At 32.2% G+C, this 22,652-nt stretch overlaps 2 protein-coding genes across 2 annotated transcripts; one reads left to right on the top strand and one right to left on the bottom strand.

Annotated features, from left to right (window-relative positions):
- Nucleotides 1-3,284: 3,284 nt before the first annotated feature.
- Nucleotides 3,285-4,907, bottom strand: LOC113402652 (homeobox protein Hox-A4a-like). Its single transcript, XM_026642954.2, has 2 exons — nucleotides 4,175-4,907; nucleotides 3,285-3,999 (listed from the first exon to the last, which is right to left on the bottom strand). Exons 1-2 carry the CDS (start codon nucleotides 4,833-4,835, stop codon nucleotides 3,443-3,445), a joined length of 1,218 nt encoding a protein of 405 aa, XP_026498739.1. The 5' UTR covers nucleotides 4,836-4,907; the 3' UTR covers nucleotides 3,285-3,442.
- An 8,387-nt stretch (nucleotides 4,908-13,294) lies between these two features.
- LOC113402629 (mpv17-like protein 2) lies at nucleotides 13,295-14,007 on the top strand. The gene has a single exon (XM_026642919.2). It carries the CDS (start codon nucleotides 13,438-13,440, stop codon nucleotides 14,005-14,007), a length of 570 nt encoding a protein of 189 aa, XP_026498704.1. The 5' UTR covers nucleotides 13,295-13,437.
- The last annotated feature ends 8,645 nt before the right edge of the window (nucleotides 14,008-22,652 follow it).

The following is a 22,652-nucleotide window of genomic DNA, read 5'->3' as shown; positions in this document are numbered from 1 at the left end:
CATTGGTAACATAGGTGTAGTTGTGAACTAGTAGATTGTTTGTTTTTTACACCAGACCTAAGTTGCTCATAAATGTAATACGAACATATATGTATATAATGTTTTATAATAACAGACAAAATTTAATGAAATAACGAAGAGATGTAGACATGACAAGACATAAATTTCCCGTTATTAAAAATCCCGTGTGTTAATCAACTTATATTTGTAATTTTAATAATATAAATTTAAAAATAAGTATAAATAATGTTATATTTAATATGTAATAGAAAGAGAAAGCGAGAAAAGGTCGCCTGGAGGGGGCTTTAATGGTAACGCTTTTTCTTAACGTGACGGTTTCTGCTAGTGAACTTTTTTTTTTTTTATTTATTTGTTTATGATTTATTGCACCAACACTTAATAATAGATAAGAATTAACATTTAAAAGTTGCATGAATGCAACAGGCGGCCTTATCGCTAAAACAGCGATCTCATCCAGGCAAACCGTGGGCAGAGGACTGGTTGTAGAACTAATTTGAGACTTTATTGTAAGCCGGGAAAATGAGCTTTTTCATAATAAAAATTATAAAAATATCTACGGCAGTAAACTCCTGAATGAATGCCATGTTACGTACCAATTAAAAAAAATCTGACAGATTGATTAATTATCTATTTAAAAAAAATGCGGAACGTTATACGTGTACTTCCTGTGTGTGTACACCCGGGTTGCATGGCATCGGTCTATCGGGCCAGATCACCTTCCACACAGCGATAACCTTAAAAGCACCACCGATATTAATACATCAAACACCCACGTGCGCGCACACAAATATCATGATAAACACACACATCGATGTTCATAATTAAGTATGTGTCTATTTTGACTATACACACTTGCACCTTAATAAAATAAGTAGAAATAATAATAAAATTATTTATACATAAAATACATTTTCTTAAATTCCAGAATGTTTCATTAAACAGATTTTTTTAATTATTTGTTCAGCTAAAGCATAATATAAAGGTTATTATTTATTAAATAAATGAAATGAGACGTATGAAGGCATCAACTGGCCTTCATACGTCACTTACTAATTCATACGTCACTTACACAGTTACTAATTAATACAGTAATTGAACTTGTAAGATTATTATCAGTAAACTAGTTGTTCCCCGCGGGTTCGCTTGTGTTTTAGTAGTTGTTCGTCAGGTGTAAGGCATAAAAAAGTAGCATATGTCCTTCCTTGGAGCTCAAGCTTACGTCATACAAAATTCATACTGGTACAGTGGTTTGGCCGTGAAAAGCAACAGACAGATAGAGTTACTTTCGCATTCATGATATTCGTATAAATAACTAAGCTAGATTAGAGATTAGGCTAATAACTAGGAAATCTAATTCTACTATTTATTTGTTACTTTCTGTTTTGTTGATATTAGTTTCTACGTGCCTTAATAAAGTTAAAATATTGTAAATATGTCAACTTTCGGCAACACTAGTAAATAATGTATTTTAATGAAATAGCTGGTTAAATTTCATAAATGTTAATTGAAGTTAAGGAAGCGAAAACCTGCTTAATAAACCTTGCAGTCATGAACAACTAATTTAATATTTTGGACAACTATAATTTAGTCCATAACCAATATATTTTAATTATTCATTGTTAAACTCACACTAACAGTCCGTAAAGGCTCTACTTGGTTGGCGTATTCACAGTGGCGGAATTTTATTGGACACCTGCTGTTTTCCACACGATGTTTTCCTTCACCGCCGAAGAGATGAATTATAAGCACAAATTGAGCACGGGAAAACAGTGATGCTTGTTCAGATTCGGACCCATAACCTTGGGTTAAGATTCGCTTGTTTTAGCTACCGTGTCATCTCGACTTCTGGATTGAACTGTATTTAACAAACTAATTAAATAAGTAAATATTATCTTGATGAAAACAATAATAAAACTAAAGTACCAAAGATAATGCGGCTTTAAAACTTTTATGACCGTAAAAAGCTCGCACGCTTACCTCGTAAAGCTTTTAAGAACAGGTGGACGAGTTTCCCATAGCCTACAGGTTGTTCTTAAGACACGTGTTTCAGGATCAATACTTATCTTGGCGCCGGCGCCTGTATTCGGTTGAGGGGATGGACAAGCGTAGACGAACGTTTAAACGCCGCGTTTGTCAAACCAATTCTAAATGTAATAAATATTCTTTTTTAGTTTTGTCTGGGAGCTTTATTTGCGGTCAAAAGGTTATTCTGCGTCACTTGACTTGACTCGACAGTTAACTTATGAAATGTTTTTGTTTATGTTGTGTTTTATGAATGAATTTATTAAGGTGTTCGTTAATTATTTTGAATACAGCATACAGCTTATAAAAAGCTACAACATAATTATTGAAGTAATAACAAAATCGTTACGATATAAGTTTAGTTTAAAACAGATGTAAAATTTGATAGTATAAAATATTTTTTTAAAATAATATTTTGAATAAATGTGAAAGTTAAGCCGTTATATATTAGTAAGGTAAGTTATTTAAATCAAATTAATATCAAAATATATATTTAGCACGTTGACTGCCACACGAAAAAGGAGGTTATTTCATTGAAGCCATATCACTAGATCAAATGTTAATAAATCTATAATTCAGAATCGGTAGTGATAAATATCAGTTATTTTGGCACACACGGAAGGCCGCGTGGCTTTTAACGTATTTAGCTATTCTATATTATTCTGAACAAAATTTCTTATAAAAATGAAGCATGTAATCATTTTTATACAAATTGGAAATTAAATAAAATCATATTTAAAATAAAACTTTCAACGCGAAAATCGGTCGTTTAAAAAAACGCCCGTCTCTGATGCACAACCCTCAATAGTTGTGGTATGGTAGCAATTCAGATAAGAGGAATCTTTACAAATTGAACCAGAAAAAAAGAAAGCGTTCGACAATATGTTCTGTGTGAATTTGTATATTTTTTGTTACTCTATTAAATAAAAAAGCTAATGAATAGATGGATATATTGGTTCTTATGGTTAGTAAAATATATATGTATTTGTGAAATAACGAAAGAATATCTATATAGATAGATAAATAACTTTTTTATAACATAGATAAAAGGATATAGCCTATTATACTAAGTATATATATTGTATTATCGGCTCTACTATTTATTTCATAAATATGTTGAATTGTGTTATATTAAAAAGATAAATTGTTGAATAAAAATAAATATATTGTCATTAAATAAAGTCACTTTAACTGTTTTAAGGTTGAAAAAAAATCATTATAGTCTTTGGTATTTATTTAAAAAACGGTAAATATTAATACTAGGACGTGTAAGGCATACAGCAAGTCACGAAATATATTTAAAATTGCACAAGCGCGCTTCACATAATTTCTATTATAAAAATAACAAAATAGTTCTCTTTGGCAGTCAGTCTATGATCACATACTTACATCTAATTTATCAACAAACATAACTAATAGGGAAATACTTTTTCAAATCGGTTTCCTTATAGATTTCATCCTTAACGCTACCATCCGTCGAATACAAATCAACGATGCTGGCTGTTGTTCCGACGTTTTCTTCACTTTGTCTGCTGTAATATTTCTCTGTCTCGTGATCGTAGGTTAAACTATCGTCGAAGTATATTGTTGAGGACAGATTCTCGCTGTCAGTTACGTCGTTTTCAACCTTGTAGCCTTCATAAGGAGGCGGCAAGTCCCTGTTCTCAGGTCTATATAATTTCCTTCCTATATTTTTTATGGGTTTGGCGTCTGTTGATGTTGAAACTTCAGGTGATTTGATGCGTTTGCTTTTGTACCGTCGATTTTGGAACCAGATTTTCACTTGAGTTGGTGATAGGTTTAACGTTTTGGCAAGCTGTTCTCTCTCTGGTGCTGTTAAGTATCGTTGGGCTCTGAATCGTACTTCCAAGGCGTGGACTTGTGTTTGAGAAAAAAGTATCCTTGGTTTTCGTTTCACGTTTTTTTCTTTTCGTTCTTGTTTATTGCATGGAGGTTCTGTTGAAATAAATTATTCATTAGATACTTATTTATACATTTAAGACTTTATTATTATTACCCTATGCAGTAAAAAATTGTAATGTATTAAATATACTTTGCTTAATGTTTAAGGTACTAAAACCCTAAACAATAAAAAATAGTTTGAATTAAATACTACGTGCGATTCACTTACTTGGATGTTTTTTCGCTAAAATTGGAAACTTTTGTAATGTTTCCGAATATATTGGTTCAGGAACTAATTGCTGGACACTCTTTTCCATTGGCTTGATTCCTACTCCCGGCATTTGTGACAGTACATCTCTATCCGTATTATCCAACTTTCCAGGCACATCTATTCCATTGTGGTGAGAGGATGATTCGGGATACTCATGATTCTGTTGGTATATATTATGGCAATAGGGATTATAATTATAGTACTCCTCTATCTTCGCCTCGTGGTACATTTCTGGATTCCAATAAGGATCTGTGTTATGCATTGGGATATTAGGATACATTTGACTAAAATACTCCGGGCAATACTGACTTTGGTGGTATAGAGTTTCATATTCGGGATTTCGTCTGTCGTTCGCCTTCCATGCATCGTTTCGATCATAATACGGCGTCTGGTTTATGTTCAATATGTCTTTAACGGAGAACGGAGTGCCCAAACTGGACTGATGTTGAGCCTCGTCCAATTTCATGCGATAGTTCTTCTGGTCGTAAAAATCTTTTTCCATTTGCTTCTGTTTTACATCATATTCGTAGTAATCGTTTTTGCACTCGTTGAAGTTATGTTTTAAACTATTGTTGTTGTATGACGTCGTGACTTCATTGTGTTGTTCGTAGTTATCCATTTCTATGGCACAATCACTTTCATAATACAATATGACTAATCAGTAAAAGGTGCTTAATTAAGCTGTGGTTGAAATGACTCGCAATGGAAGACTGATGGTGTTAGAGATTGGGGCCCGAAGCCAATCCACGATGCTTACGCAGCTTTGGGCGGGGCCATGGTGCTTATAGCTGTCTCGCTCTAACTTATATTATTGACTTTCTATCTGTCTTTGTCTGACATTAGGGCTGTTTACGGAGTATTGTAAATAGTTAAATACACGGATGATTTCATTTCTGTCATGAGCTTGATATCTTTATCGCTAATGACTATTGTATTGACGCAGATATTTTTTCTCCTCTGGCGTTACGTGAAAGTGATTTGTGTGGAATTTATTTTATAAGTAATCGCAGAGATTGTGTCTATATCATTCGATTTGGATGAAGAATGAGCAGGCATTTGTTATTTCAATTTTGTTTCGGGAGTTAATCTATTGCCGTAACGAATACTAAGTAGGTCATCTGAAAAAATACCACACATTGTAGAGTAGGGAGATGTTTTTGTTGTTTATAGTTATTGTTTAATATATTTGTTAGTCAAATATAACTTGTATATATGTATTGTTAATCACCCTTCAAAAGCTGATACTGATTCAGTATAAAGTCAGTTTTAGATGATTTCTTTAACAGTTGTTTGTAATAAGTAAAATATTAAAAACGAAGTCATTTTTAATTTAAAGCACCATGGACCCCAAAATTAGTATAACACATACTTTATACTATCGCCAAGGATTAATACACTATACGTTGATTTTTGGTGGTAAAGAGAGAGGATTTTTGACTTATTACATAGTCAATTTCTATGGGAGGTGACATCTTACCTTTAGGTTCAAATTTGCTCGTCCGCATTATATAAAAAAAAATCAAGTAAAACCTTATACTATAAGATGTTTATAATTAAGGATAAATAAATAAAGCTTGATTCAAGAATTATTGTTATGAGTTGTTGACGTTTTCTTAAACACTCACTTACGAAGTGTCGACACGGAATGTAAACTAAAGTTTTGAAGCAAAATGCCTTATACGTTGTTTTAATAAAAACATATATCGACTAATCTTACGTAAATTTGTTTTGCAGTAGACATTAAATAATACTTAAATTCAGCGTTCAAAAGTTTCAGCGATATTAAGAAAGGAAAATGTAGTATAAATTAATTAGAATTTTTAACATGAAGTCCTTAAATACATATATGTAAATATAAAAATAGTTACTGTAAATATATACCACGCGCAGTGGTGGCAAGAATGTTAGTAGCATTTCCCCGTTGAATTGCAATTCCGAACCTCTGGGCAAAAAACGACTAAGTCAAAATAATAATAAATAAATAGAAAATATAATTAAATATATAAGTTTAGCGTATTCCATGCATATTACTAATAGCTCAGCTGTGATGTATCGTACTAATAGTGTTTGATTAATATATCTTTATTTCTTTCACAGTTTTGTCGACGTTCAGAATGAATATTATAGATTATTCAAGCTCTCGACCAATGATATCGCGTTAATTCGATGTCAATTGTTGTTTGGCTTCTGTCTTGAGGTTTGAATACAGCTGTCTCTAAATATCAATCTAAAATCTCTGTAAATATCAGTTTACATAACTGAAAATTTCTTACATATAAAATCTTTATAATTTTGTATTTTTTATATGTAACAATATAAAGATTTTAATAATTTATTCAATAAGAATTATTGTTATATTTAATTTCTGGCCCAGTGAAAGTTATCAATAGAAGCAGGAAAATATTTATTTGGGAAATTAAGGAGCAATGTTTGTTATCTTCTGTAAAATTCTAGTTTTATTTGTGATGTACGTGTATCAATAACTAACTCACTATCTAGAATAGGCTATTTGACAATGCGAAGAATAAAGTGTCAATTATTGTAATCAGGATATATTATGAGTTTAAAAATGGTTATTTATTAGAAAAAGTTGAAAATAATAATTAATTTATTCAAATATCCATAAATAAAAATGCATTTTTTTAAACGTTTGTCACGTGACTTGCTTGTTAACCTCGTTTGCCTACTGCATGTGGATTATATGTGCCACAGATTACAATACAGGCAAGTGACGTCATCGACCCCATTACAGCGCCATATTGTCAAAGTAGCGTTTTCGCGCGCTATTTAAATATGGAATTTTTAATTTGATATTTTTAGCAAATATGTACTAGAATTAAAAAAAAAACAACTGATACTGGGTTCCTTAACCTCTACTAAATAATATAAAATGGATTTTAAAAACCAGTCAAATAGCCTATTTACCACACTTGAAGATGAATTATTTATTTTTTAAATATTTGCAATGCCCCAAATTAATAAAGGTATTACTAATATTCCTATTCACCCCTACTTTTAAGCTTATCACTTGTGTTAGGAGTGGGGACGACAATAGCCAAAGCCCAAGTAGATGATTATATACTTACACTATTTTTTCTGATGCAATTTGATTAGACTGGAGAGAGAGAGAGAGAGAGCATTCCACCTCCGTAATACCGCGACACACATGCTTATCAACCACGTAAGTACATAATATGATGTAAGTTTTCGAGTCGCTGTAAAACTTCATTAATCAAACACTCTATATAATGTTTCCCTCGCTGAAGATAAAATAAAAAACCTTACTAGTAACATTTTACAAATCATTTTTGAAATTGAATTTATTATTATTAGGTAGCTATTTGTAGCCGAGATGGCCCAGTGATTAGAAAGCGTGCATCTTAACCGATGATTGCGGTTTCAAACCCAGGCAAACACCATTGAATTTTCATGTGCTTAATTTGTGTTTATTATTCATCTCGTGCTCGGCGGTGAAGGAAAATATCGCGAGGAAACCTGCATATGTTTAATTTCAACGAAATTCTGCCATATGTATGTATCCACCAATCCGCGTTGGAGCAGCGTGGTGGAATATGCTCCAAACCTTCTCCTCAAAAGGAGAGAAAGCCTTAGCTCAGCGGTGGGAAATTTAAAGTGTTACTGTTGGTAGCTATTTATGTCAAACTATCTAAGGCTTATTGAATGTACACTTATTTAATTTATTTTTTGTCTAGCGATATACCTATATGAAGTAACTCAATTATTTTGTAAATGCATGTAAAATATAAAGGCCTTTTAGTAACGATTGTATGAATATGTATGAAAAACCATTTTTGATTTTATTTTCATTGGTAGATCTTTCCGTAGTAGGTAGATATTGAGAAAATATATTCATAGATTCCAACCACAAGAGGACAAAAGCTAAATAAACAAAAATTTGACACCGAAATGACGCGAAGTCATTGGCCGAGAGCTTGAATAATCTATGGTCATTATGGGTTTGCGAAAAAAATGCGTTTTGAACATCGACAAAACTGTTATTGAAACTTTGGATGTGAAATTAAAGTGGATGTAAGTATTTTATTGGAATAGTGTTGTATTGGAAATAAAGACATATTAATGAAGAAATTTTAGCTGAGTTTTAGTTGAGTTAGAAGAAATTTTAACACAGCTCTGAGTTTTAGCAAATCGCACGAAGTACGTAAATATATGGTTTGATTAACTTTAAAGGTACTTTTTGGTAGTTCAAAACTAAATTAATTTTAGTATATTTAGTAAACATAATAAATAACTTTAAGGTTCCTAAGAATGTTTTGATGAATAATAAAATCTTTATTTTAATGAGAAAACGCTCGAATTTCGGAGTCGTCGATCAGTGAGCCGTTTTAACAAGTCGTTAAGTATAATTTATAGCACAATATCTTTAAGTGCTAGTAATTGAATTTTGAGTATTTAAAAATCGAACTCCGTTTTTTTTTAGGGTATAAGTTGTCAATGACGTAATAAAATTGCAAGTTTACGATCTTTAAACCTTTTTAAGTGTCGAATTATTGACATGTTATAGATGTAGCATCGGTCGCAGATTTTGTTGGGTTTTATTAAAAACGTTTATAATATTTAAAAAAAAGTAGAATAAATAAATAATCGGCCAATCCAAACTAACAGACACATAACGTCTGAAATCCAATACCATAGTCGGGGAATAAATAATTTATTTATATTTAGATATTTTAGTAAACGTTGTATGTGTGTGTGTGTGTGTGTGTGTGTGTGTATGTAAGGAGGGGGGTGCTAGGTAATCTTTGTTATTTTCTGCACTCCGGGCAACGTGTAAGCAAAATTTTAATGATCGGTTGAGTTATGACGTGGAAGTGTAACAAACAAACAAACTATCAAATAAATAAATCACTTTGCGTAAATAATACGTATTAGTTATGATAATAATTATATTTTGATACTTAACAAATATAAATTAAACTGGCAACCTAGTATATGAGACAGAACTAAAACCTTTTTGATGGAATTAGATTGAAATAAAAAAGTAACGGCTATTTAGTGAGATTCTTAGATCAGATTTGCGTAGCTTTAAATTATGATATGCATTATATTACGCTCACTAGAAGGTTCCAACTTTCGTTTTTGTGCATTGTAAATTTTTTTGTTAAAGAGTAAACTCAATATTTGTTCGACTCAAATTTGAACTCGAAAGCTTCCTAGCTCTCTCACTCACTGGGATACGGGACTCAAATGGGATACATTTTGATTTTATTGTTTTAAAGTTTCAATGAAGACAGAAATACATCTTGTATCAAATTCTATAGAGTTTTTCTAAATATTTGCACCGCGTCTGCGCCCGCGCCGGTCACAAGCTGCGCGTGTCATGTTACTGCGGAAGGAACACGCACTATTGTAAAAAAATTAGAGAGATCATGAATAGAAACCAATTCCGACTGATGATTTGTTTTAAGTCGGTTTTATTGTTTTTGGGAATCAAATGGGCTTTGGGTCATATTTTATTATACTTCCTGGAGGACTCTATTAGATAACTTTTGTTTTGGAATAGACGAAGATTTATTTTTTATAGTATGAGCAAACGGTGCACCTGATGGTAGAGGTCACCGCCGCCCATAGACACTGGCGCTGTTACAAAAATTAACCATTCCTTACATCGCCAATGCGACAACAACTTTCGGAACTATGTTGTTACGATCCTTGTGTCCAGGGTACTTGTAAGTCCAATTACTTACGCCGCCTACAGTCGTTTACTGTCCCTCAAAGGTTTGAGGCTAGCATTAGCTGTTTTAACCTAAGATTCTGTGTTTACTCTGTATTTTATTTGCAGCTATACTTTATATACAAAATAGATGCTTTTGTTTCTTCCACTGTAGAACTTCCACTTTAGTAGAAATATATTAGGTATTATATACCTATTATTAATATTTCTACTAGAATCATATAAAATCGTTTTGCCATTTTAACGTATTAATAATTACTAAAGTAAAATAGTAAAAAACGTCTTAATATTAACACTAGAAAGACGGCAAAATACTCTTAACAAGAAAGACGGCTAGGGGTCAAATGACCCCACGTCATAATAACAATGTATTTAATATGTGCAATGAGAATTTGATTGCAAATATGTTTGTGATCTTTAGAAAAGGCGGGATTATCATTAAAACATTAATTTGTTCTGTAATAATATAGTTTTTAACACTAGAAAGATGGGCAGGGGTCTTTTGATCCATTTTGAAGTTTATCGTTCGATAATTTCAAAACTATCAATTTTGATGCTACGTCCTCCCGTGATTTTTAATGAAATAGTTTATATTTCAATGTATTGTTATATTATAATCCTGAATTAAATAAACATAACATTTACCTACAAAGACGGCGCCGGGTCATTTGACCCAAGCGGCATTTATTAAGATAAACAGTATCTATTTGAAGGTAGGTCGTAATATTTACATTATTCGTTTGTAGCTGTGGATGTTACATGCGAAACTAATTGTATAGAATCATACCAACTGTTACTTTCGTGCAGCAAACAGCGCTATTTAGTTATTTTACAATGTCTAGCCTGAGCGACCATCAAATATTATTATCGTTACAATCATTGCCTGAGGATCAGTCAGACGGTGAGGGCGAGGATGTGGAAACTAAATGCGATTCAGAAGAAGAGATAATACCATCCGAAACGAGTTCTTCAAGCAGTGACGACTCAAATGACAACATGCAACTGGGTAATTATTATCTCTTTTCTTTACTTATTTGATAAGAATATTTGCATCTATCGATTACTAGAATTACCAACGTATATGATTTGATATATTATACAATTACATTTAAATATTTTTCGTTGTCTTTTCAGCTACTGTACAACGTCAACGATCATTTAGGAAGAGGACGAAGGAGCCAAGTGCGTGGGATTCGCGAAAATACAGCGTCAAAGCAGCATCGAGAAGATGGCCAGTAAAATTTTTTATAATATATTAGACCTTGCTGTTATAAATGCATGGATTTTATATCAAGAAGTGACAAACAACAAAGTGCGTAGAAGAGATTTTACACTCCAGCTAGCTTTAGAACTCAGCAATATGTCGGAGGACTCTTCTACCATTGGTTCAATACAAGCAGCAATACCGAGGCGGTCAGCCGTAGCTACTATAAAAAGATGCCACTGTTCTACTTCTAATTGCAAGATTTTTTTTTAGCAATAGCAGCCTGTAAATTTCTTAGTATTAGGCTAAAGGACTCCTCTCCCTTTGAGGAGAAGGTTTGGAGCATATTCCACCACGCTGCTTCAATGCGGGTTGGCGGAATACACATGTGGCAGAATTTCGTTGAAATCAGACACATGCAGGTTTCCTCACGATGTATTCCTTCACTGCCGAGCACGAGATGAATTATAAACACAAATTAAGCACATGAAAATTCAGTGGTACCAGCCTGGGTTTGAACCCGAAATCATCGGTTAAGATGCACGCGTTCTAACCACTGGGCCATCTCGGCTCTAAATAAGGCTTGTAAGAATAAATCCAATAAAATGTGTGATATTTGCGAAAAACCATTATGTGGACAATGCAATCAATCAAAAATATACCTTTGACAAAATTGTAAATAAATGAATATAAAAGTTCTAGTTATTAAGTCTTGATACTTAAAAATATACCTAAATAATTTTAAAAAAATCTACAAAAATCTTATGGATCTCCATTAGTATACTATAGTTACGCAGTTAAAGGAAAAAAAAACAAACGAAAATCATAGTTTTATTAAATAAAAAAAGTATGTTGCCATGGCATGATAAGGACAGAAATTAATTAATATAATGTTTTTAGACAAGTTTAAACGATACGAACGAAAACGGCAGGACGAAAACATAACATTTTTATTCCCCTTTAAAACTTTTACTTTAAATAAGGATACTACTGTCATCTAGTGGTGAGTAGTTAAACCACCAGTCCAAGTATTATTGTAGAACTTTTTATAACTGACTCTTTAGTTGTAACTGTTTATCACAGATGGCGCTGAAAATTTAAAAGTGTTATAAATAAGTTCACAGATAGCTGTACAATCTATTTAACGTTCATAAAAATGACTATAGATGTCACTACAGTGCATTAACTATTTATAACAGCTTGTTGGTTATTATTATTTATAAAATAATAATACAAAAATGTAATGCTCGTTAGTTTTGAAGTACAAGTTTCAAATTTTTAACTTTTCTTCCCACATTTATCAAATTTCGTAAACAGACTAATATAAATAAAAAAAAAAATCAATGATAGAGAATTGGAAAGGTAAATATAACAAAAATACAAAAATTCGTATCTCATTAATTGTTCCATAATTGACTAATCATGAAGAAGCATAATATCTACCAGTCATGGTGAATAAATGACGATTCATTGCATTATATCGCAAAGGCGGATCACCGAATCGATTCATTCGAGTAAACTAATCGAATAAGTCGATTGTTCTTAGTGACCGTCTCTATGGGTGGCCAGATGTTTCGATATGATTACTAATAGATAATAATGTGTCACGTTTTAGTTATAATTATAGACCATAAAGTTCAACTCGGTAAATATTCCTTAGGATTAAATATATTTATGTACCTATAAACGTTATAATGACCGATAATTATTCTTATAATAAAAACCGTATTAGATTTCATACAAAAGTAGCCGTAGGAAAAAGATTATTATAATTATTTGTAATATTATCATAATTTTCTTTGAATGCCATTTCTCAATTTGATGTGAAACACTTTCCTTTAGAAAACTACTTATTTCACAATGAGTGTCTTCTAAATGTTTATGGGCTAAATAATTAGCGCAAGTGCTGGTATATATATTCATTTGTATTTAAAGTTATTAAAAAAATCCTTCAAGTATCATTCCCCATCTAACCGAACGTTACACTGTTACGGTTTTAAAACGCCGTTGGTCAGATAATTTCTACTAGACTACAACATAATACATAAGTATATTAAACCTTAAACTATGGTCAACAATTTTTCTTCATATCTACGTCAGACGTGACACTGTCAAAATATTTGACAGGCATGTATTAAAATTATAGCGTAGGCCATACGAGAAGAAAAAATAAATAAAAAAAAAGTAACACCAATGGCTCTAAATGGTCAAAACTAAGCACTTGAATGTGCGTATTAATGTCTTAAATACACACTGAACTCTGTGGCTACAATAAGCGGAAAGAAAAATAAACGCACTAAAAAAATGAACAGTATATTAACAAAATTTCGTAAGTTACCTTTGCAATTTCCACTCGTCCGTGGTATGGTATCCTACGCTGTGATTTGGCCCACGTGCAGCATAGTTCAGGAGTACATCGAAAATGGTACAACGATTGAAAACGCTGATTGGCTCAGAGCTGGTCGTTTCGGTATATTCGGTACATTTTTCATGGCGCCAGTTTTCTACGGATGGATGAAGTATAGCGGCAGGTTCTTTAGGCGGAAAAATTTAAGGACAGCCGTGACCAGAGCGGTTATAGAACAAGTCACGTACTCACCAGTAGCGATGGCTTATTTTTTCTTCGGGATGAGTCTTCTAGAGATGAAACCATTTAAGGTCTGCGTCAACGAGGTTAAGGAGAAATTTTGGCCGACATACAAGGTGGGTGCGATATTTTGGCCGACAGTTCAGACGGTTAACTTTTATTTCGTGTCTGAGAAGAATAGAATTGTATTCGTGAGTCTTGCTAGTTTTGTCTGGACAATATTTATGGCGCACATGAAGGCCAAGAGGCAAACACATTCGAATAAAATAAACAGTATTGATGACTAATTACTATGTTTTTATTCTAATATCGTAATGTAAGTAATTATTATTATTTAAATAAACAGTGAGCATCATAAATTTTTGAGCAAAAAGTCATTTGTGAATAATGAATGATTGTTATCGGTGTTTGATTTGATTTATATTTCGTTAATTTTGTATTATTTATATATTTTTCATATATAGTTCAACTTAGGGGTGACTAAGAAACAATTTTCGCCTTTTTTCAAAATATTCATTGACATACATATATTATTGTATGACGTGATCCATTTGCTCATGTGTTCAAGTAAATATAAAATTCAGTAACTATATGATAGGTTTACTTCGTGTCAGGTAGAACTGTGTGCAAGCCCGTCTGTGTGGGTACTTAGGTGGTACCTACCCACGATCATGAATTTTACAGCTCAACAGTATTCACTTGTATTGTTGTGTATTGAGTTCAATGGTAAGTTAAGTTAAGTACACGTACAAGGGACGTAACATCTTAGTTCCCATGGTGGATGGCGAATTGACAGTGACGGTGGGCGGTGACGTTTCTATTACAGAGTGGTCAACCTTTAAATTGTTTTGTTAAAATTTTCGTGTATAGATAACCAGCTACCCGTTCCGACTTCTTGTAAGTAGATTTCACGCGCATTTACCCATATTCCATTTTCAAAATTCTTAGGGAGTTGTGTGTCGCACATGGAGCATCTATGCTAAATTCAAACTCTACAGTACATACGGTTTCGGGGATCTCGTTTTAGGTTAGTTATTTCGCCTATATGATATGTCCACTTAGGCATTGGTCTAGTGACTAGATACGAGGCCGCAGATCCCGAGATAGAATCCCGAATAAATAGTTTTCGGATACTTCAATTTCATGAGGTTTGTTAACTTTTTTATGAATTTTAGAATAAAATATTATCGTGAACCCTGCGCACCGAGCGAGCACACGATAAAACAGATTGTTTTGTCTATAAATTTTGGTAACAATTCTGTGTCTTCTTCTTTCGAATGTCAAAAGTCGAATGACAGAAAGAGATAAATCACTGTTTGAATAAACAACCGCTAAACTACGTTTAGAAGTGATTTCGGTATTAATCAAATTATGTTTAAGCGTTATAGTAAATTATGTAAAAAATATAATAAGGTTCACTTCCTTGTTGTCATTAATTTAAAGGTTCTAGTTATTGAATCGCCAACACAGAATCGTCGAGTGTGGCTAACGACGCTATTCGAAAGAAAATAAAAATATCGATATTTTTTACTAAAATTTATAATGATTTTATGATGAATATTTTTATTCGTATCGTTTATCATGTTTTGTCAACGCGTCTCTAATGTGTTTCGGGTCGATTTCGATTTGAATCGATATTTTTATGAGCGAACATTAATAAAATCGATTCATGTTTTATTATTTATGGCCATGTTTCGGTTTGGGTTTTTTTTTCTATTCGATATGCGATTGTAATAGCTTACGATTTCAAGAATAGATATAAAATTAAAAATATTTCTCGCTGAAAGATTTTGGTAATAATAAAAAATAAAAAAAATACTAGGAGAACATAACTTTGTAGGACATGAGTCAACAGCAAGACAAGCCTTTGTGTTATATACTTCTGTATATAACACAAAGACTTGTATAATAATTAATTAATTCGCTAATTATACAGATGATATATATATTTACTAACTCAACCCGCGGCTTTACCCGCGCTTAATTTATAAATCTTTACCATGGTAAACATATATATATCCAAATACAATTTTTTGTTTATGTTTATTCCTAAAGCAATCTACATTTATACCCGAAATAAAACCAGCTATATTATCACAAACAAAATCAAAAGATCAAACAAACACATGATTAAGAAGTCGAAATTTTAGTCCTTCACTAAAATTCGCTTGTGAAAAACACATCGATTAATTAGCTCGATAATATGTAGTTGCCGGCTACCGTCCGGATTTAAACATTTGGCCCACAAAAGGGCCGAAACTGGTCCTTTTTCACTTAACGATCTCGACTCGTCGCTACCAAAAAAATTGGTAAAAAGCACTCTACCTGACCCCTCGCTTGATATATGTATTGAGTGGTTATTACGATTCATTAATGTACCAAAAACGTATATTATTGTTTTATTTATAAATTTAAAGAGTGTTTATATTCATTAATCAACTATAAATAAATAGTATGCTCCATTTTTATTATAATAATTATATAGGTTGGCTGACGAGCAAATGGGCCACCTGATGGTATGCGGTTACCACCACCAATAGACAGTGGCGCTGTAAGAAATATTAATCATTACATAAATCGCCAAAGCGCCAACTTAGTTATGTCCTTTGTGCCTGTAGTTACACTGGCTCACTCACCTTTCAAACCGGAACACAACAATACTGAGTACTGCTGTTTGGCGGTAGAATATCAGATGCGCTGGTGATACCTACCCAGACGGGTTTGCACAAAGCCTTTCCACCAAGGGCAAATTAAAAATGTTCTAATTTATAAATAATACAAGATCATGAAAATTGCTAAGGTGAAATCTCTCCTCGTGTTGATGAGAAGATTTGGCCTTTGATTATTCACAAAGCTTCAATGTGAGTTCAATGCGATACAAAAACGATAAAGATGGCGCAGAATGTAGTTATCTCACGATGTTGATTTTGAAAGAGATACAAGTGATGTTATTGAATCTTCAATTAAGAATTACGTGTTTTACTCTAGCTATGCATGACTAAGAATTTACATAAAAGTAAAAAGTGCAAGCATGTAAATATTCCACTAATGGGTTTGAGGAGGATTCGAGGTTATTTCACAACGTTGCTCCAAAACTTTGGCGGATAGAAAATATATTATACAAAGTATGAAAAAGAAATGAAATGACCCGAGATGACCCGGTGGTTAGAACATATGCATCTTAATCAATGATGTCACGTTAAAAACAAGGCAAGCACTACTGAATTTTCATGTACACAAATTAATTGTGTTCATAATTCATCTCTTACTTGGAGGTGAAGGAAAACAACGCGAGGAAATTAGCATGTGTCTAATTTAAATGAAATTCTACCACATGTGTATCCACTGCCCTGTTTCCTCAAAGTTAAGCCCAGCATTGGGATTGACTGTTAATTTAGATTCCGTTCTATAAAAAAAAAAAAAAACGTTGCAACAGCTCATATAAGATATTCCGAAAAACTATTTCACGCTACTCCATAGAACTATATTTTGTTATAAGATAACATTGACCAAATCACACGACATAAAGTTGTTTTTTGTTAAACGAAATAACGTACAAAGGAATCTATCGTCACCTGCTGGGCGACATTATATATAGCTATTTGCTGACAAAGAATTAAAAAAAAAACTCCGATCAAGAAGTTCGGGTCGCATAAGTAATTGATTTAATTTCTGACGTTTTATAATTAGTGTAAAATATGGTTTTGGTCGAAGGCCTTTTTTGATATTTATTTCTGGGAATTACCTTGGAATCCACTCACGAACTTCGGATATTTTTTATCTGTACAAGTTTTGGTGTTTGTAAAGAATGAGAGTCGATATTATAAAAAAAAAAAACATTAAGATAGTGCAATGACCATCGTAATAGTTACATTTGAATGGCTATAATACTTTACTTGGCGCAGTTTATTTGGGTAAATATTTAGTATTGTTGTGTTCCGGTTGAAAAGGTGAATGAGCCAGTGTAACTACAGGCGAAACGGAACTCGTACATTGATTCGCCTCCGCCATATCTCATTAACGTTTGACTATTTACTTGCTATTCCTGTGAAATTAGTTACGTAAAACGCACTAGCTCTTATTGTCTGGACGCAGGAATCGAACCGGATCATGATCTGAAGTCGTATAAGCCATCAGGTTATTCTGTTATAATTGACACCGAGCTGAGTAATTATATTATATTAATTAGCCTCAGATATTTATTTAATTAATGTATTAATTGACTTACCCATTGAATAATAATTGTTATACTTAATTGTATTCACACAGATAATGAATTTCAGGCGTCGGTACTTTATAATTGTTGAGGTATTTAGTAAAATTGCAATTAGAAGGGTATCGTATTATCTCATGGAATGATGAATGAATAAATCCGCTTGCTTTATTAAGTCTGCTTGCTCGAGTTTGACGTGAAAGAGTTTTAACTGTATTTGACTTCTGTAATTGAAAAGCTATATTAATTCAGCGTCCGCTCTCAGAGGCAGCAATTATACTTTTTATGATCAATTTACTAAATTCAAAACTTTTAAAACGGGTCGAGGTGTATTAAGAAAACATACAAGAAGAAATAAGTTTACGATTTACGGCGACGACCGTGGCTTAAATTAACTATACATTTTTATTAATTTCATTAAGGACATGGTGACGGTTAAAGGGACGAATGAAGTTTGCTTTATTACGAAGGGCGAAATAGGTATGTTACGTGAATACATAACTAACAAAATTAAAAAAATAAAATAACCTCGTTTCCACCAATAAAAAACACAGTAAAAATAAATTCTTAAACAGAATGATTATTAGGTAATACAAATATGGGAATGCCAATTTATCTTATATCTATTATCAATACACAAGTATACATAATCACAGTCGACGAAAACTAGCATAATTATATAAACACCATTAATATGCACCATAACGTAGCCATATAAAATAGATGTCAAATTGTAATTAACACACGCACGTATTATTACGGCAAATAGTATATAATGAAGTAATAGGTATAGAAATATATTTTTGAATTACTAAAATACATTTAATAATAAAATAACTTATAAGGTAAATCCTTATTTGATTTGCGTAAAATTAAATAATAATAATAAATGAATTATTGTTCATATCGTGTTTAAGATCTGTGGACTTATGAATTTCCACTTTTGTCCCGCAATATCCACAGATTAAAAACTTTTTTAAGCAGACCTCCTTTAAAGCAAAATGTCACAATCGAATTTTGTTTCTAAGTAAAGTGTATTGCTCGTGTGTTTTTATTCATCGACTATAATAATAAAAAAAAACCGTATAATTCGCCGTAACTCAATTTACGACGATTATTTGAGGGGCGGCACACACCGAGACAAAGGAGCGCGTATTTCAAGATATAAAACGAAATTTCTCAATTAGCAGTCATATTGACATCTCAATCAAAAAGATTATAGTAGCATTTGTACAATTAACTTTAAATACGAATGATTTTTTAATTATTTCTCAGAGAAACGATGTTAGGCTTTCGTAACTGGTTATTATATTGTATTTAAAGAGTTTATGACCTTGGCATCGTTAAAAGTGTTGATAGGATTTTATTTATGGGTTTGTCTCTGGTGTGGAATTAAATATTATTGTATATGATTCTCTATTAAAAAAAGATATCAAATCTATTTTAATTATACTCTATGATTGGATTATCAAAATGTATGTCTACTTTTAGCAATTACATTACATTAGATATTTAAAACACGGCTGGGGTTTCATTTTCATCAAAAAAAAAACTTTAAGATAAATAGAAATTTAATAGACGGAAACATAAAAATCTTTAGAATTAATAAAAAATCCTGACTAATTAAGATGTTTTGTATGGGCGGGCCCGACCATTATTACCTGACAAATAACTCGATTGTATAATACAAAATTGATTACAAAGTTAAAAGTTTTATTTAAGCAATTATAACCTTTATTCCCATCGCATAAGATACCAGTTCCTTGTATTACATTGAATATTAAAGTTGCTGATGGCATTGTTATATGTTATTTTTTTATCCCCTGTCTTAGAATTGACGTTAGCGTTAATTAAAAATAAAAATTATTGCGATTGGCTTTAGCAAATTGCAAATTGAGTTTTAAAAGCATGGGAATACTGGAAATATATTTAATAATATATATTGAAATGGGTCTTCATCTTTTATGATACATGCGAGGGAGTTTATTTTAATATTAATTGAACAATAAAATTTTATGTGTTAAATTGGTTTATACTCATATTTACTGGTGTATCCGTTTAATACACGTGTCCCTTTGATGTTATGTAAATTATTTTGCCATGATACTTTTTGTATCCTCATCATCATATAGATTATATAAGCTTGTTCAGTTGAAGGTTTTGATGTGTATCCTGGTTTATAATCCTAGGTCTAGTCGTCAATTTTAAGGTAATTTTTTTTAATAATTTTAATATAATATAATAAGTCAAAATACATACTTTAACATTGAATGTACCAACAGCTTTATTTTTTAAGGTAGGTAGGTACATATACGAAATTTAATACTTAACAATTTTTATCAATATCGCTCTCCTTGTTTTTGCGTTTTACATACAATAATAATATTAAAAAAACAATTAAAAATATTACACAGTTTTAGATTATATTATTATAAAAGAGCTTAATATTAATGATGAATGAATTTCATACTTTGTTTAGTTATATACGATTATTATAGTACATTTTACCGAGTTACTTACCGGTTTTTCTCTGCATAATCTACTTGGATTAAGTTTAAAATTTAATTATTTAATAAATTTAATAAAAATATGAGGCATTTGTTAATTGGCTAGTAAAGTCGTTTTTGTTATATATGTGATCAACTTCTTATGATTAATTAGTTCGTAAACGAATACAACATGTTTTGATATTCAGCACGCTCGTAAACCCGTGTCATTCGTCACCCTGTCATACCATGACACGTTCATATAAACACTTTTCTTTATTTCGCCTCAAGAATATTTTTATTTGTAATGGACATTTTTTGAAAATGGGTGTCTCTTTTGATCACCATGAAAGTTAGCACATATGTATCTATATGACTGTTTTTTGGAGAAGTGAGGGTGTGTTCTTCCTGGTTGACCTATGGTCAGTCCACCGGGGTCAGGGCTTATACTCCCCAGCAAACCAAGTTGCTGCAGCATATGTTTTGGTCGTACCATAGGTTTGAAACCGCAATATTCAGACAAGAATTTTGTATTACAACTAAGTGCCTGCCTGGGCCTAGTAATAACTGATAATATTTATAATAATGAGAATAGTGCCTTATTCTATAATTATTGTGAGGTAATATTTAATAAATTTACAATGGAATACAAATAAATACTAAAATAATATGGAATAAATATTATGCAAAATTTTATATGTATATCTTCGGCAATGATTAACTTTTGTATATAAGTTTAACACGGCCGTAAACACGCCTCAGTCGGCACGCTGTCACGTCACATATAGTTTTTAACAGCTCCCATGTACCCTGTCATCCGGCGTCGCTTGCTTAACGACGTTGGTGATGACGTATAAACCAATTAACAGATGGCGCCCTGGATTTTGTTCAATTGTTAATCGTCATAAGTGCCTCCCTTGTTGAGGAAGGGTTTCATAGTTCTACTGACAGCGCTCTGTAAGCGTCTGAAACTTTAAACTGTAAAACCACGTCAGATATTATTTATATAATCTTATATATTAATACCGTAAGCCAATTTTCGTCCCAGTGATTATGGGACGAGAGCTGCACATAAAGAATCGGTTATGGTCTCATTTTGAAGAGCTCCAGCCGTAGATCTTGATTGCAATTTAGTAATTTTTTACAATTTAACAAAGAATTTATTTTAGAGAGCAGAAAAAGTTACTGGTCGGTTAGAGAGAGATACTACGGCTGTAAAAGAACAAAAAAATTAAAAACGTAAATAAAATTAAAGTAAATTGTTATCGACTAATTGTTAAACTTCGATTCTAAATTAAACTAATGTATATTATTTGAAATAAAAAATCATTAAAAAAGATTTCATCATTTTGGCGCCAAATGTAGATGAGTGTGTTTACAATGGAATGAAGTTAAAACAAAATCCGAAGATGGTGTTTTAAGCACAAACACCATAACATTTACTACCAACAAATCTATAGGCAATATACTAGCTGCCCAGACTGAGTTCGGGCGAAGTAAGAATTTCATTTATATACCGATGGCAACGACACCTACCGGGTCCAATCTGTCCAAATAAGTAAATAAATATTGGACAACATCACATACATTACTCTGATCCCAATGTAAGTAGCTAAAGCACTTGTGTTATGGAAAATCAGAAGTAACGACGGTACCACAAACTCCCAGACCCAAGAAAACATAGCAAACTAATGAACTTTTTCTACATCGACTCGGCCGGGAATCGAACCCGGGACCTGGTGGCGTACCCATGAAAACCGATGTACACACTACTCGACCACGGAGGTCGTCAAATCGTCCAAGAACTTTTATTACAAATATTTTTGTTAATTTACTTTTGTTAACGCAAATCATCATTTGATAAAACTTCAAAATCAAAATGACCAAAGTGACGTCACAATACACGCATATGTCGCGACACCTCGACGATCAAAAGAAACCACAATAGCACTATCCTCTTAAATGTAATCATTAAAAGGGATGAAAACGTTAAAATACGCGTAAAATACTAAGACAAAGTTATCTCTTAAGAGGATTATAAATATGAACCTAGTCGGGGAAGATGTGTATTTTGAGAGTTATAGAAATAGTACGGTCTGCGCGATGTCTATCCCCGTGAAGTGATGTCATCACCGAACGACTTTTTTATTTTATTTGTTGTACGTATGTAGTAGTTGAATTGAACTGATTCACACGCTTTTTCTCAGTAGCAAACCTGGAGTCTGGAAATTGG

This window comes from Vanessa tameamea, chromosome 24 (genome assembly GCF_037043105.1).
Source record: "Vanessa tameamea isolate UH-Manoa-2023 chromosome 24, ilVanTame1 primary haplotype, whole genome shotgun sequence".
Lineage (NCBI taxonomy): Eukaryota > Metazoa > Arthropoda > Insecta > Lepidoptera > Nymphalidae > Vanessa > Vanessa tameamea.
This window is presented reverse-complemented; position numbering and strand designations above follow the sequence as displayed.

Excerpts from the sequence above, each read along its gene's own strand:
- LOC113402652 (XM_026642954.2), bottom strand. The coding sequence starts at position 4,835 with ATGGATAACTACGAACAACACAATGAAGTCACGACGTCATACAACAAC. Across the intron at positions 4,000-4,174 it reads TTTAGCGAAAAAACATCCAA|AACCTCCATGCAATAAACAA; the intron begins GTAAGTGAATCG and ends TTATTTCAACAG.
- LOC113402629 (XM_026642919.2), top strand. The coding sequence starts at position 13,438 with ATGAACAGTATATTAACAAAATTTCGTAAGTTACCTTTGCAATTTCCA.